The following is a 15,930-nucleotide window of genomic DNA, read 5'->3' on the forward strand; positions in this document are numbered from 1 at the left end:
AAACATGCATATACATAAAATAAGAATGACTAAATGTTTTCAAAACACTTGAAGATATGGATGGGTAGGAGCAGAGATTACTGGCCACCCTAATTGAAGGACTAATAACTACATGTATTTGCAAGGGTAAGAGCAGAAGGAGAATTAGGGAGAGGCGGTAGAGTAGAATGGAGAATATTTAGTGATTGGGGAGGGGGAAGAAGCTGATTTATTTTTAGATAAATTGGAGTGATGGGGAAGAGATGTGACCATGAAATAACTGTGGCTTACTTAGTTCTTTTATACTTGGTGTAAAATAAACCAAGTTCAAAGTTTAACACAAGAAACTGGGGTATGTTAAGGTTCAGTACCTTACAGGTGTCTGTTGTTTACTGATATTTAGTCATATTGTTAGAAAGGGTCATTGTTCAAAGTATTCGGATGAACTTTTTGTACTCTTTAAAGATTCAAATAGGAATTTTCAGACATTCCTATAGGAACAAAATAAAACAGAAATCTTAATGATCCTCTCACCCTGCACTGAATTGTGGCATCACTACACAATGTAAGTAGTGGAGTGAAAAGAACAATAGAATTAAACCATATGCCCATTATCTATGCTTCAGGAAAGGAAAATATCAGATACCAAAATTGGAGAGATCTTAGCCAACATAAGTTGCAGTTGTTTCATTTTATAGACAACAGCCCAAAACCTAGGCAGACTCTGAGAAAGCAACACAGCTTAGTCTCTGGCATTGTAATCTGTGGTTCAACTCCTTCTAGGTTAAAAATGCTTCCTTATCACAAACATGGCTATTCCTGTACTCACAGCCAAGGTTGGAATGACATTGCTAACCCTCTGCCCCCAGATCAGATAAAGGCTGTAGTTGACAGAGTGAAAAATCCTCCAAATTGAAATGAAATGCAGAACCTGGAACACTTCTGTTTGGCTTTGAGATTTGGGCTTCCATATGAAAATGTCATTTAAATAAGCATGTGTGGATAGACTGATTCATTTACATATGTGTATGTGTGTAGACTGGTTCATTTAAATATGCATGTGTTTATAGACTGACTCTCTTGTTTCTAAAGGGATTAAAATATCCAGGCATGCCAAACTTTGCACCAGACAAACCAGGAAGAATTTTCCTGATGGATCTCAATGAGCAAAACCCAAAGGCACAAGCACTGGAAATCAGTGGTGGCTTTGACAAGAAATCACTGAACCCTCATGGGATCAGTACCTTCATCGACAAAGGTAAAACCCAAATGCCTAAGAATAAGGGAAATGGCGGAAAGAGTTGTCATGGGTTCCCTTCTTCTCAGTATCCATGGTAAGGGTAGAGAGCAGGTGCTATTCCACCAAAGAAATGTGTGCAACCTTTGCAAAACATTGTAAAACATTGCACTAAACAGGAGTGGATGGGAGGGATAGGAGGGAAACACTCTTCTTTGCATTTGACTTCCATAACCTGGTTGAATACTGTTCAGAGAAACTCTCAAAACAATAGCATAAAGGAAAAATAGTTCATTGGAATTATGGAAATTGAAACCATGATTTTGTATGTAAAATACTGCCAAGAAAGTGAAAAAAGTCCAAAGAATGACAGGTAATGTCTTTGAAATAATAGGTCTGGTTGAGTTTGTATCCAGGGTCTTACAACTTGTCTTTGTTACTATTCTGTTACTGTGAGGGGACACCATGAGCAAGGCAAGTTTGGGAGGAAAGGATTTCCACATCACTGTTCATCACTGGAGGAAGTCAGAGAAAGAACTCAGACAGGGCAGGAACCCGGAGGCAGGAGCTGATGCAGAGGCCATGAAGGAGTGCTGCTTACCGGCTTGCTCATCGTAGCTTTCTTATAAACCTGGGACCAGCCCATGTTTGGTACCACTCACAATGGGCTGGGCTCTCCCTCATAGATTACTAATTAAGAAAATGCCTTACAGCTGGAACCTATGGAGGCATTTTCTCAATCAGGTTCCTTCACTTCCAATGACTCTAACTTGTGTCAAGTGCACATAAAACTATCCAGCACATAACTTAATACCCAAAAGACAAGTAATTCAATTTAAACATGGACAGATATCTGAATAGACATTTATCCTATGAAAGTATACAAATGACCATTAAGATGTAAAGAGGTCATTTAATTGGACTGTTATATAAAATTAAAAAAAAAAAGAGGAAAAAGGAAAAAAAAAAGATGTAAAGAGGTATTTGGCGATTTTTATCCATTTGGTAAATGTGAATCAAGTCAAAAGAAGTCACTGCCTCATATCCAAAAGGATGACAATAATAAAGAGACAAGATGCTAGGTATATGAGTTAGTGGGTAACAGTGCTTGTTCTTCAAACATAGATACCCTAACTTGAATCCCCAGCACCCACATAAAAAGCCAAGTATGGCTGCTTATTATTGAGACTCCAATATTGAGAGAGAGAAGACACGTGAGTCTTCAGAGTTCACCTGACAACCATTGTAGCCAAAATAGTGAGCTTCCAGTTCAGCCAGAGAACCTATCTCAAAACAATAAGGCAGAGAGCAATAGAGGAAGGCACCCAATGTCCTGCTCTAGCCTCCACACCCACTCATGTACACACAGCCCACATATATACGTGTGCATATGCATCAGCACACACACACAAAGATATTGAGAAACTGGGCCCCTTTGCTGGTGTCATTGTGAAATAATGCAGCCACCTTGGCAAACAGCCCATCAGTTTCAAGTATGGTGTTACCATATGACATGGCAGCTTTGCTCTGTCGTATGTGATCAGTGAAACTGGAAATACTTCTACCCAAATATTCCTACACAAATGTTCATAGCAGCATTTCTTCTCGTATCCACATGCCCATTAACTGATGAACACACAATATAATTTATACAATAGAGCATCATTTGACAATAGAAAGAATGAGCTAGGGTGCATGCTATATCATTGATGCACCTTGGAAGTGTTATGCTACGTGGAAGACTTCAGTCACTAAAGATCACTAATTATATGATTCCATTTACATGAAACATCCAGTAGGCAAAATTGAACAGACAAAATGTAGACTAGTAGTCGGCAGAGGCTAGAAAGGGGGAAAATGGAGAGAAATAGCTAAACAATGAGGGAATTCTTTTGGGGGCTGACGCAAATATTCTGCAATTAATTGGTGGTGATTACTGCACAACTCCATAAATATAGTAAAACTCACTAAATTTTACATTTTGCAAGACTGGATTTAATGACATGTGACTCATATCTGCAGAACTACCCCAGAAACAAATCATATATTATCCACTCTGAAAATAACAATCTCTGGCATGTTTTGCTTGGTCATAACCCATAATTCCAAACTAATTTAAATTCAATATATGTGTGAATTCATTGAGCATGTGGGTGCCATTGTATGAAGGGGGTATCTCCCCCTCCTCCAGCATTCTTTTCTACGTTACTTATTAGGATTTTTTGGTTTTGTTTTGGTTTGTTTTCCTCCTGGTATATTTCTCTAGGTATATTCACCATAAAAGTGTATGTAACATATTCATTACCGGAATCTGAGAGTCAAGTACAATGACTAACAGAGACTAGGAACTGAGCAAAAGGTGAATATGAATATCGTGGGGGCAGGGCAGCTTATAAATACACCACTTAATAAGATGGAGAAGCTGGTGTGGAAAGAAATGCAATGCAGAGCTGACTTGACTTAGCAAATGGCTGCTTCAGAGTTAAAAACCAGGTGGTTTCACTTATCGTGTGTCTTTTATGGGGTAAAACAAGGGAACCACATTGTACTTAATTCCCCTAAACCAAACTTTCTTTGCCTGCCTGACACTGTGCTGGCTAACACACTCAGTGAGAGCTGATGTAATAGAGTGGTCAGATTAACCTAGGCTATTTCACCGTGTAAGATGTTATAGTTAGGGTTATCAGCAGCTGACATTCTAAGATGGGATCAGTTTATGGATTAACTGCAAACCATATGTGTAGGCATCTGAAATTTGAATATGTTATGATTAATGGGCCATTTTATTCATTTAGTCACCTTCCTTAATTAAGGGACTCATTCACCAGACCAAACCCTTAGGAAGAGAACTGTCAGAATAGAGTGAGGAAGTAAAAATAAAATTACCTTCACAAAGTGCCTCTCTTCTATGGAAAGAAGAAGATCCAGTAGAAGCATAAGAAAACCAGGGCAGCAAGGATGATTACCATACTGTAGCCCACCAAAGTGTCTGTTTATTTAGGGCTTGAAATCCAACCCAGTTCTGTTGCCAAAGGCTGGGCGCTATAACACAGCAAGACCAAACCACAGGAGAGATTTACCAGTGGTGGAGCAGCTCTCCATAATTTGCATGAAACAGCTTAATGTGTTCAGAGGCCCTGAGTATAAATTTTGCATGACAGGGCTCAGACTTGCTCCATTACTTGCTTGGTATCTACATGAAGGAAGTGAATAGGAACAAATTCAGAACAAGGTCCACAGTGAGAGGGTGGGACTCCGATCTACCCCCTTCTGACAGTTCAGGCCACTGCTTTCAATCTCAGTCACAACAGGTGACATTCCAGAGCGAAAACAGGGAGGTGGGGACATTTTTGAGGCTGGTGATACCCAGAATTGACTGATTTGTTTCCTTTGGTATGTTTACTTTGCAAGTCCACAGAGTCGTTACTCAACCTCAGGTATTTGACTGGTTCTAGGAGTTCACCGGGTAGCTGGCAAATAACTATTGTTGGTTTTAAAGCATTCACATGTCCTGAGATTTCTTGAACGTTTTGTTGAAATGTAGCCATTTGTGGCACGCCCCTAATTCTATCAGTAGAGATCAGCTTGCTTTCAGTCACTTACTGAAAGGCCATCCAAGGGAACCATAGGTGTTTATCTCCCATTGTAATTCTGTATCTTCCCCTTAGAGAGGGTATGCTGGTAAGGCTGAACAGATCATTGCACGTACACCCATGCTTTGCTCTGTTCCTTGGCGTTGGTAAAATTACCGGGTTATCCTCTGTTTGAGTTTCAAATTCTTCAAAAACCAGGAGAATCCAGCATTGTGTTAATGACTCACCTGATGCACATACAAGATACCCAAAGGAAACCCTTGCACAGTAGTACCCAACCACTCAGGACTGGAGCCTAGAGGTTCAAGATGAGTCTGTGTAACCCAACAAGACCCCCTTTCAAAAAAACACCAAAGCCTTGGGAGATGATTGGGTTTTTAAAGAAGTCTAATAATGGTGGCAAATGAAGGCAACTTCTTGGGAATGACATCTTCCTTTGACTTTATACCCACCCACCCTATTTAGACAACACTGTGTATCTTTATGTGGTGAATCATCCTCACATGGGTTCCACTGTGGAGATTTTCAAATTTGAAGAGCAACAACGTTCTCTCATCTACCTGAAGACTATAAAACACGAACTTCTCAAGAGGTATGGAATTAAAGCCTGTATACTTCTTTGCATTTCGCACCTCCTCTGTGTGCATTGTTTTCTTTGGTTCAGCAGGCATTCTTAAACATTTGTTTTGCAGCAGTTTTTTTTTCTTCTTCTTCTTCTAAAGCTTTCTAGAGCTTCCTGTGGTGAGACCTCCACAGTAGAAACTGCATGTTCAGTATTAAATATCTCTATATTTTCCAACTTTTTGAAAGCTTTTTAATCCTATAAAGGTGCTCAATTAGATTCCCAGCTCTAATTCCAACCTCTTTGCCACAGCAACTCAATACTGTGTTCTCTTTAAACGCCTACTCCCTCTTCCCATTGTCCGGGTAGGTTGTATTCTCTGAATTCTCTGAGCCTTACCTACTGCGAGTTATAACCAACCTCCAGATGGCTTATTTCTTTGTATCCATTTTTTTTTTTAAAGAAGAATTTGATTTAAAAAAAAAAAAAGTCAAACAAACAAACCTGGGGGCACTTATAAAAATTACCTTTATTAAATGTTTTTGACTACGTACCCAGTGCTATGTCAAAATACTTTAACTGGATTTTCACATAACATTTATTAACAAGCAAGAGTAAACCGAGTCTTGTAGAAGTTGTGGGCCAGGTAGGTTGCCTGAGTCAGTTCGTAATTGGCATAATCATCATGGAAGACTGGGTCCATCAGCTCCAAGCTGTGTTCTTAATTTACAACGATCTACATCTTTCTTACTGAATTTATAAAATTACATTTAAGTAGGTAGTGAATTTCAGGTCTTAAACAATAAAGGGGTTTTCTCTTATCAAGTACTTATCAAGTAAGCATATCACTAGATTCTGGGGCACAGTGGACCAGAACCTCACAGGATTTCTGGGGAATGGGATAAGTCACTTAAGATATGCCTTGATGTCATAGTAAAATGAGGCCTTTTCTCATTGACAGGCTCACCTCATTGGTGGGTTATAAGGAATAATTACCTCACAGGAGGAGTCCTAGAAAACACTTGATACAGAAAAACATCATGAGAGGGCTCAGTCTTAGAAAACTTATGTCAGAGATAAGCCTAGAGTAAAGAAAGGGGAATGTTGTGAGTTGAATTAGGTCCTATAAAACTGTAAAATATTCCCCAAGTCTTCCAAATTTCACTTTTCTAAAATTTTATATAGAAATGTGTGTTTAAATTCCTAGCACACATACCTCAGAATATGACCTTACTTAGAAAAATAACTGCAGAGGTAACTAAAAAATGAAGCCTTACTGTAGTATGATATATCCAGTAAGAAGGCAGACACAGAAGAATGGCACATAATGGTGGGTACCATACCAACGCCGGAGGGAGAGATGTCCAACTCATTGAATGAATACTAGCTGAATCTGGAAAAGTCAAAGAAACAGGTCTTCTCACAGAATCTTGGGAATGTGTCTCTGCTAATATGGCTCTGCTAACTCCTCGAGTCCATACCCTTACTGTGTAAAACCCTGTTATAATAACTCCTGTTGTTTAATCCATACAGTTGATGGCAGCTTATTATGACTGACTCAGGAAATACATACATAGGGAAGCTTCGGGAAGCCTTGTCAAGTCAGCCATTACTAAGTGCAGTTATGATATAGCTTGAAATCTTAGGTTTACCCTGAAAAGGCATCATGAGCCTCATTTCACAATGATCTGATCAAGATAAAAAAAAAAAAAAGTGAGAAAAATTTATTCTGCAACCTCATCTCCTTTTTGTTAAAGGTGCCCGGGGGGGGGGGGGGGGGCTTCTCATCCTTATCCTGCCTGCCCATTTGTGCATATACAAAACCCAGTGGTGTCCTGTGTTTTGACAGCAGCAATCTGTAGTGGGAGGCAAGAGGTCAAGATACAGGGTAAAGCAAGGTGACATGGCACCTGTGGAAATCTGTCCAAACTGATTGAACCTGCTCCTACTTGGCAGTGGAAATAGGCAAGTAAGGCTTCAAGGACCTACGGAGGAGCTTGAGAGGGGCTGTGACATACACACTGAGCAGCAAGTACAATTTCAAAATAGAGTCTCACAGAAGAAAACTAAGGGGATTTAATAAAGGGTGACAGGCAAAACACTAATGCAATTCATGGTGTCACTAGAGATCTTTCGGGAGAAGGGGCACTTAGGATGAGTCAAGAAGGATGAATAGGCCAGTGACAGAGGACACTGAAGAAAAATTGCAAATTTTTTCTTCCTTCGTCTAAATTCCCCTTTCCTAAATTTGTATTCATTTAAAACAAAACAAAATAAAAATCATTAGATGGCTTAGTGGGTAAAGGGGCTTGCTAGCAACTCTGATGACCTGAGGTTGAAGGAGAAACTGGAATTTCAGCAAGCTCCCTTTAACCTCTACACATACACTGTAGCAGATATACTGGAGAACTCTTGGATACACACATGCACATGCACTAAGAAATGTAAAATACCTTTCATCTTTCTTTTTAACTTCAAGTCATATTTCTTTTCCAAAATGTACATGTGTTTATGACTTTTTGGTCATATTATAACATTAAACACATTCTTCAAATAAGAAGCAAAAAGGCTGGGTATGCTCCATACCTTTCATGCCAGGGCTTGGGAAGCAGAGACAGGAAGATCTCTGAATTCAGGGCCAGCCTGGTCTACAGACTGAGTTCCAGGACAGTAGGGCTGTTACACAGAGAAAACCAAAACAACAAAAACAAAAAAGAAAGATAGATAAAAAGGAAGGAAGAAAGAAAGGACCCTTACTTAGGGTCCTAAGAGGACCAAAATAATATATCCTCATAAAAATTGTTTGTTACTATGTAAACACAGTCATTGGTTCTCCAAGTCTTTCATTGAGAAGGCACACATGAAGGTGACTCAGTCAATGAAATGCTTATCTTACAAGAATGAGGACTGGAGTTATATTCTCAGAATTCATGAAAAAGGAAAGAAAAAAAGAAAGGAAGGAAGAAAGAAAGAGAGAGAGAGAGAGAAAGGAAGAAAAGGCTACACATGGTACCATGTGCTTATAATCCCAGTATTAGAGAAGCAGAGACAGGTAGATGCTTAGGGCTTACTGGTCAACCAGTGTAGCCTATTTTGGAAGTTCCAGGCTGACAAGAAACCTTAATAAGTGAGGTACATGGGACTTGGGGAACTACACCAGAAGATAACCTCTGATTTTCCCTCTCTAGACAATACATGTGCATATGCACACAAATATACACAAACAAAAGATGCCATATACATATATTTTCTTTGTTCTTTTTTCTTTTTTCTTTTTTTTTCTTTTTGGTCAGAACAAGTCACATGACAGTGCTTAGCTTTAAGAATTAAAACAAAGATACTGTATCTATTACAGAAAACCATCATTAACATCTACAAGTCTAGAATTTGTTAATATACATACTCATTTTTTACTTAAAATTATAAATAGCCAAAACATGTGGAAGTAAAATCTGAACATTTTATGGGATTAGTTAATTCATTTAATTCTAGTCTATCATTTAAAACTGAGGAATATGCTAATCTAGGTAAATATTAGTGGCTTTGTCAATAATCCAGATATTCAAATATCTTATGGGTTTCTCTCCTTTTTCCTTTCTAGTGTGAATGACATTGTGGTTCTTGGGCCAGAGAAGTTCTATGCTACAAGAGACCACTACTTTACCAGCTACTTCTTGGTACTTCTTGAGTTGATCATGGACTTTCACTGGACTTACATTCTTTTCTACAGCCCAAGAGAGGTCAAAGTAGTGGCCCAAGGGTTTAGTTCTGCCAATGGAATCACAGCCTCACTAAATCAGAAGTATGTGCTTTTAGAACAGTTCTGCCCTTTGTCCAGGAAACATTGAAGAGATCCTCAAGGGCTCCCTTATGTTCAAGCAGTCAACATGGGAATGGAAGGCTTAGGTGTGCCCAGAGTTCATACAAAAAACGTGATTCTAAAATATATTTGTTCCTCTTGAATTTCAATCCCCTCAAGAAAAAAAAAAAGACTTTATTCCAAATTCTTACATAACTAAATATACTCTTTTCCAACGGTTGTTCTAAAAGCAGGATGAATATGCAATATCTTTGCCCCTTATAAACCCCAGAAATTATTTAACCACATATATGAGGCCATATTAATTAAAAGCTCTTACTAAAGAAAGAAGTCTGCCTTAGTATAAATGGAGTTCTTAACTGACCTAAGTAATAAAAACCTAGAGTTCTTAATTACCCTGAGTAATAAAAACCTGGAGTAAGATATAGAGGAAAATGCTGAGAGACCAGAGAGATGGAGCAAATCACCAACATCTTACCTCCTTAGTGTCTCAGCAGACAAGATCGCGATTTCCTGTTTCCCCCTGCTTATATACTGTTTCTGCCTGGCTAGCTCACTTCCTGTCTGTTTGTACAGACCTTCAGACCTCTATGGTTAGCTAGTGACAAGCTCCATTCTCTGACCTTCAGACGGGTTTTATTTGTACAAGCAAGATATCACCTTAGATATGTGATGGTGCAATTGGCAGACTTATGAAAATTCTGTGACTACTTTTAAGAAGCATGGAAATGTTGTGGGATAATCTCTTGTATATTGTGAAGATATGACTTTGTCAAGGTACCTTCTGATTTGTTTAATAAAGAGCTGAATGGACAATGGCTAGGCAGGAGATGATAGGTAGGATTTCCTGGGAGAGGAAGGAAGCAGAGGAAGAATCCAGGCTTGGATTTCACCAGCAGACTCAGAGCAAGTACCTTACTGAGGAAAGGTAACAGAGCCATGTGGCAGAACATAGTTTTAAAAATATAAGTTAATTAAATTATAAAAGCTAGTTGTAAACAAGCCTAAGCTAAAGGCCAAGCTTTATTAATTAATAGTAAGTCTCCATATTGTTATTTGGGAGCTGAAAATCCAAAGATAATTCAACAAGAAAGCTTACAACCTGAAATTTTACAAGAGAACATCCCAAGTGAATAGTTAAAACTTAAAGGTTTTTAAAAATAGAGGATTACTATGAATTATATCATTTAGATTTGAGTTTATGGGTGGAGATGATTGTTGTAGAAAGTGCCTTTAGTCTAGATGTAATGATGCATGCCTTTATTGCCAGAACTTGGGAGGTAGAGGCAAGAGGATATCGGTAATTTTGAGGCCAGCCTGGTCTACATAGTTCTAGGACAGCCAAAGCTACATAGTGGGACCCTTTCCCAAGAAGACAAAACAAAACAAAACAAATGACAACCACAAAGAACAACGCCTCTAAGCATTTTTCCTGTTTTGAAAACATGGTGTGAATGAGCTTTGTGACCACCGCATAGTTATCTCTAGCTCTAAGTTTGGAAGTATAGACTCTTTAGCTTTAGAAGGATGTTCTTATCTCATTCAATTGATGAAAATTGTAACTCCAAAGTAATAAGTAATGTCATCTACAAAACTACTTTTCATTTCATGGTCACATTTCACATTAAAAACCTATAGGACATTTCAATAATATTTTAAAAACCACCCTGTTATCTACCTTTATAGTATTATAAAAAGACAGACATCACAGTAGTACTTCAAGGCAATGTGAATTTTTATACTTTTTCTTCAAAAAGAAGACAGAGCCATATTTCATTATTACTTGCTTAAATATAAGCATTGCTTACTTTTCAGGTATGTCTATGTAGCTGATGTAACAGCTAAGAACATTCACATAATGGAAAAACATGATAACTGGAATTTAACTCAAGTGAAGGTAAGAGTCCCCCAACCAACACACACAACAAAGCCCAATACATAAATTTCATACTTGACTCAGGAATGTTCTTAAGGATCCATGGCTATTGACACTTTTAGAATGCAGTCAGGAAGCCCCCTAAAAATACCAGTGTCCAGTACCTAGAAGAATTGGTAGAAGGGGGAGAGAGCAGATTATATTGAGAAAATATCTTCACTATTTTCTCTTTGTTGAAGGTCATTCACCTGGGCACCTTAGTGGATAATTTGACCATTGACCCTGCCACGGGAGATATTTTGGCAGGATGTCATCCCAACCCCATGAAGCTATTGAACTACAATCCAGAGGATCCTCCAGGGTCAGAAGTAAGTACAGATACTTGAGCCCACAGGCAAGTATGCAAAAGTGAAAATTTGCTGAAGTGATATTGAGGGCGTTTATGATAGTCACATTCATATTTCAGAACAGAGTTCCTACTTTTTTTTGTCAGACACCAGGGGCCAATGTAATGTCATTGCCAGACAGCAGGTCTTAACTTCACAAGGGCTTTCTTTGCTATGGATAGTAATGAGGAAAGATGAGCTTGATAGCTTATATTGATATAGATGGTACTACTGTGTTTCCAATAGAAGACAAGCTCTGAGAAGATGCCACAGTGAGGCTGAGAGGGAGACACGTGTAGAACCATCTCCATTGACACCACTGAGCTCACAGTTTGCACCAAGGATTTAAATAACTGGATACTCTGAAGCAGATGAATTTTTGTTCTTGGTTTTTAATAGGAAAGTGTTCAAGAGTGTTTTCTTTTGAAGATTAATTTTAAAACTTAATTTTTAAAAATTTAAAAGTATATTTTCTAAAGCAAAAACTGATTGAATTATCTATAGCATTTAAACCAATAGCATAAGACACTACATTTCCATGACATTGAGTTTACTACTAATAATAATAAATTTGTAAACTCCATTGAACTTAACTACAACTATAAATCCTTTCACACATTCTTGGAAAAACTTATTTGTTGACATTTACATTTTGTCAGATATTGTTCAGATGTTTAGGCTATGTTAGTAAATAAAACACACACTGGTGGATGAGATGGTAAAAAGCACTTGCCATGCAAGCCCAGTGACCTAAGCTTGATCCCAGGTCTACCATGGAAGGAGAGAACCAACTGCTGAAAGTTGTTCTCTGGCCTCTACAAGTGACATGGCATGTGTGTGCCTGTACTTGTATGCCCATGTTCTCACACAAACACACACACTTACTAAAAATATCAACAATAAAGTAAAAGTTTAAGGAAACATAAAATCCCATACAAGGCCTCTATTCATAGACTCTAAGTGAACATGTAAGTTCACTTATAAAAGGAACATATAATTACACAGATGATAAGTTGTGTAGAGGAAAAACAGCACAGTTAAGTAGAGGGTTAAAACACCTGTGAAAAGATATGGGTAGGTCCTGGGTTGAAGACAGAGAAGAGAATAGAAGGTATGGCTTGAAGAATGGTATGACATGTTTGGGGAGTTGAGAAACTAATATTCAAAGTTTAACTTGTTCATTGACCAAGAAGTGGTCATTTCTTTTGAAGAGTATAGCTTAAAAAAAAAACAAAAAACAAAAACAAATACATCAGTCATGGAATTATTGAGCATCAAGAAATATTTTAAGGCAATCATATTGTTGAAGTTTTATGGGTGCAGTTTCCCAGGAGTGTCTAGAAGACATTACAAAAAAAAAAAAAAAAAAAAAAAAAATACAATGACAACAGTTGACGTGTCAATGTGGATGGGAAAAATGGCACAAAGTCCTACCTCTAAATAAAGAGCTACAGCCAATCAATGGCTGCCAAGAGAAAGAGAATCAGTTTTTTTCAGGTATGAACCTTCTGATAGGTTATCTACTCCCAAGTAATCATCCCTAAACACATGTACACCAGTAGTAAACAGGCTCAGCAGGGTGTGTGTGCATGTAATAGTATAGTTAAAGACGATGCCACAGATTTGAGAGCAAATGGGAAGAGTTGGATTGGGGAGAGTGAGTGTATAATGATGTAAATACAGCATCATGTAGGAAATTTCCAAAACCATCAGATAAAATTTCAGCAGTAAGTTTCAGCAAAGTAGATCAACTTTTGCTATGAAGTTACATAGAAAAAATCACTCACTTGCTATTTACCCGCCAGCCTTTTTGTATCACAGATACCTATTATATAGAGCGATATAAAGTAAGGCATAAGTTTATGTGGTTTCATTACTAATTTTTTTCATTTATATAAGAAAATAGTCAACATATTCTGACTTTGTCCTAGATTCTTTTAGAATAAATTAAAATTTTACACAATACACACACACACACACACACACACACACACACACACACACACACATTTAATCCCAGAAATGCAAACTAAGCCTAGAATGAGAAGAACCATTACCCCAGCTGGCAAGTCCCCAGCCCTCATTCAGATAAACACCCTGCTGCCTTCCTAGAGACAGACAGAGCTTCCCTGCAGGAGCCCAGTCACAGCATGCTTTGAGTGTGTCCTAGTTAGGGTCACCATTGCTGTGATGAAGCGCCAGGACCAAAGCAACTTGGGGAGTGCGGGATTTATTTGGCTTACACTTCCAAAATGTTGATCATCATCAAAGGAAGTCAGGACAGGAACTTAAACAGGGCAGGAACCTGGAGGCAGGAGCTGATGATGCAGAGGCCATGGAGGGGAGCTATTTACTGGCTTGCTTACTCAACGTGCCTGCTCAGCCTGCTTTCTCAGCAGCCCAGGAAAGGCATTACCCACAATGAACTGGAACTCCCCCATCAATTGCTAATTAAGAAAATGCCCTACCGCCTGATTTTATGGAGACATTTTCTCAATTGAGATTTCCTAATTTCAGATCATTCTAGCTTGTATCATAAAACTAGCTAGCACAAAGGGAATGCAAGATAATGGGAAACTTGAACTGTTTCCCATGTCCCTATTTTCAACTTTGAACACCTGTTCATCCTAAATAAATCTTATTGAGCCACAGCCACTGACCCCTCTCCACTTAGGCGTTTTGTGCTTTCTGCACGAGATCTAAGCTCCTTTATTTTTATGTAGCAAACTCGAAACAAAGTTGTTGGAGCTTGGAATGAAAACAAAAATGAAAGGTAAGAAACAAAAGAACAATCAGAAGCTTCATCCTATTGCAAAAGATCAATAAAGGAAACCTTTGCTTCATGGTTGGTTATTTTCCTTTGATTCAATCTTTGTCATCCACCACCCCTACTCTGCCCAGTGAACTTTATCCAGGCTACTTGGAAACTTGAGAATTTGTGTGTTTACTGATTAGCAAAACTGAGTGTGCTAATCCTGGGGATCAATAAAAGCCCTAGGTAGGGGTGCCTCCAAACTCCTGCACGTTCTTTCTGTTTCTTTGCTGTTTCACAGGTGCCTGGCCCCTCAGCAGTGAAGACCACCACCTTCTTGACTAGCAGGTTGGGCTAGCTGATTGGGGTCCTTAGTCACCTTACCTGGGGCCTCATGCTACAGGCTCAGGCAAAGGCACATTCACAGTCAGAGAGTTACTGTCAACCTAGGAGTTAGACAAGTATTTATGGGACCCAAGTTTCTTTTCTAGGGATGCTAAATTATCAAACTTCTGAAGGTCTCTCGAAATGAATTTGATTAATGTTAACAGCCAGTCTATTTAGTGTAGAGATGTTGTTGGGATGTTAGTACCTTTGTTAGAAAACTTAATAAAGATACACTTCAGATTTTTTTAGTTATTGGTTTCTAGAATTATTATTTAGTTATTGGTTTCTAGAGTTATTGGGAAGGGAACAATTTCTAGATAGCTTTTCTTGGATACTAATGAGTGATTTTTTTCTTGACAGGTGCTACGGATCCAGGATGCTTTGTCAGACAAGCCCAGGGTGAGCACCCTCTATGCCAACAATGGCTCTGTGCTTCAGGCCAGCACCGTGGCTTCTGTGTACCACAGGAAAATGCTCATAGGCACCGTGTTTCACAAAGCTCTGTATTGTGAACTCTAGATCTTTCTCAAAAATCTTCATAATTTCATATTGGACAAAAGTAAAATTGTAATTTTACTGAATGGAACTAAATGGAACTGTAATTATTTGCAATTACCAGGGGAGTATGTATGGTTTCTCCTATGGAGAAAGGAGTACAAAAACTTCCGTCTATGAAATTGAGTCAAGTTAGTCAAGCAGCCAGAAACTCAAGTGTTCTGCTTTGTTGAGTATCCCTAACATTCTGTATATAGTGGGATACACAGGCTGTGACCACTGAGATCTCCTGCTCACTTATATTTGTGTCTCTTGGTAACTGCTTAGCAAAATTGCCTCCCACAACTGTGATAGTCTGACTCTGCTGCAGCCCAGACTAGTGAAAAAAGCCAAGGTTTAACTACTTACAATTCTTATTCTGTGTTTCTCTCTTGTGTGGAACACCATCTGCCAATCAAGTATCCTGCCCTATAACTCTCATCTTGAGACCCACAAGCCTGCCTTGAACTTTGCTTTGGCCCCAAATATAGCCATACAGGGAATGGGATTCTGGAAATTTGACATAGACAAGCCTCATCAGCTAGCTTAGTGCAAGTTGTGTGATGTGTTTGTTTGAATAAGACTTCATTTACTGATACTTGCATTGTGTCACTAATCTTCTTGGCTCTGAATATAGAGATGGGCCTTGGGACAGCTATCTTCAGTCATCTCCAGCTTTCTCTACTTGTCAACTCAATAAGCATTTAGTAAGTTCTGCAGCTGATTGGTACCAATAAATCTAAAATGAATAAAATCATTATTGCCAAACAGCATGACCTAAGGACAAATCTAAACTTGATTTGA

The 15,930-nt window shown here is 38.6% G+C and overlaps 1 protein-coding gene across 1 annotated transcript in view; it reads left to right on the forward strand.

Annotated features, from left to right (window-relative positions):
- Positions 1-15,173, forward strand: part of Pon3 (paraoxonase 3) — a 29,246-nt gene extending 14,073 nt beyond the window's left edge. Inside the window, exons 4-9 of the mRNA XM_051177174.1 lie at positions 1,072-1,237; positions 5,275-5,401; positions 8,973-9,173; positions 11,007-11,088; positions 11,307-11,435; positions 14,953-15,173. Coding sequence (XP_051033131.1) covers positions 1,072-1,237; positions 5,275-5,401; positions 8,973-9,173; positions 11,007-11,088; positions 11,307-11,435; positions 14,953-15,111 — 864 coding nt within the window. The 3' untranslated portion in view covers positions 15,112-15,173. The remainder of the gene's footprint in view (positions 1-1,071; positions 1,238-5,274; positions 5,402-8,972; positions 9,174-11,006; positions 11,089-11,306; positions 11,436-14,952) is intronic.
- Positions 15,174-15,930: the final 757 nt, after the last annotated feature.

This window comes from Phodopus roborovskii, unplaced genomic scaffold, assembly GCF_943737965.1.
Source record: "Phodopus roborovskii unplaced genomic scaffold, PHOROB, whole genome shotgun sequence".
Classification (NCBI taxonomy): Eukaryota; Metazoa; Chordata; class Mammalia; order Rodentia; family Cricetidae; genus Phodopus; species Phodopus roborovskii.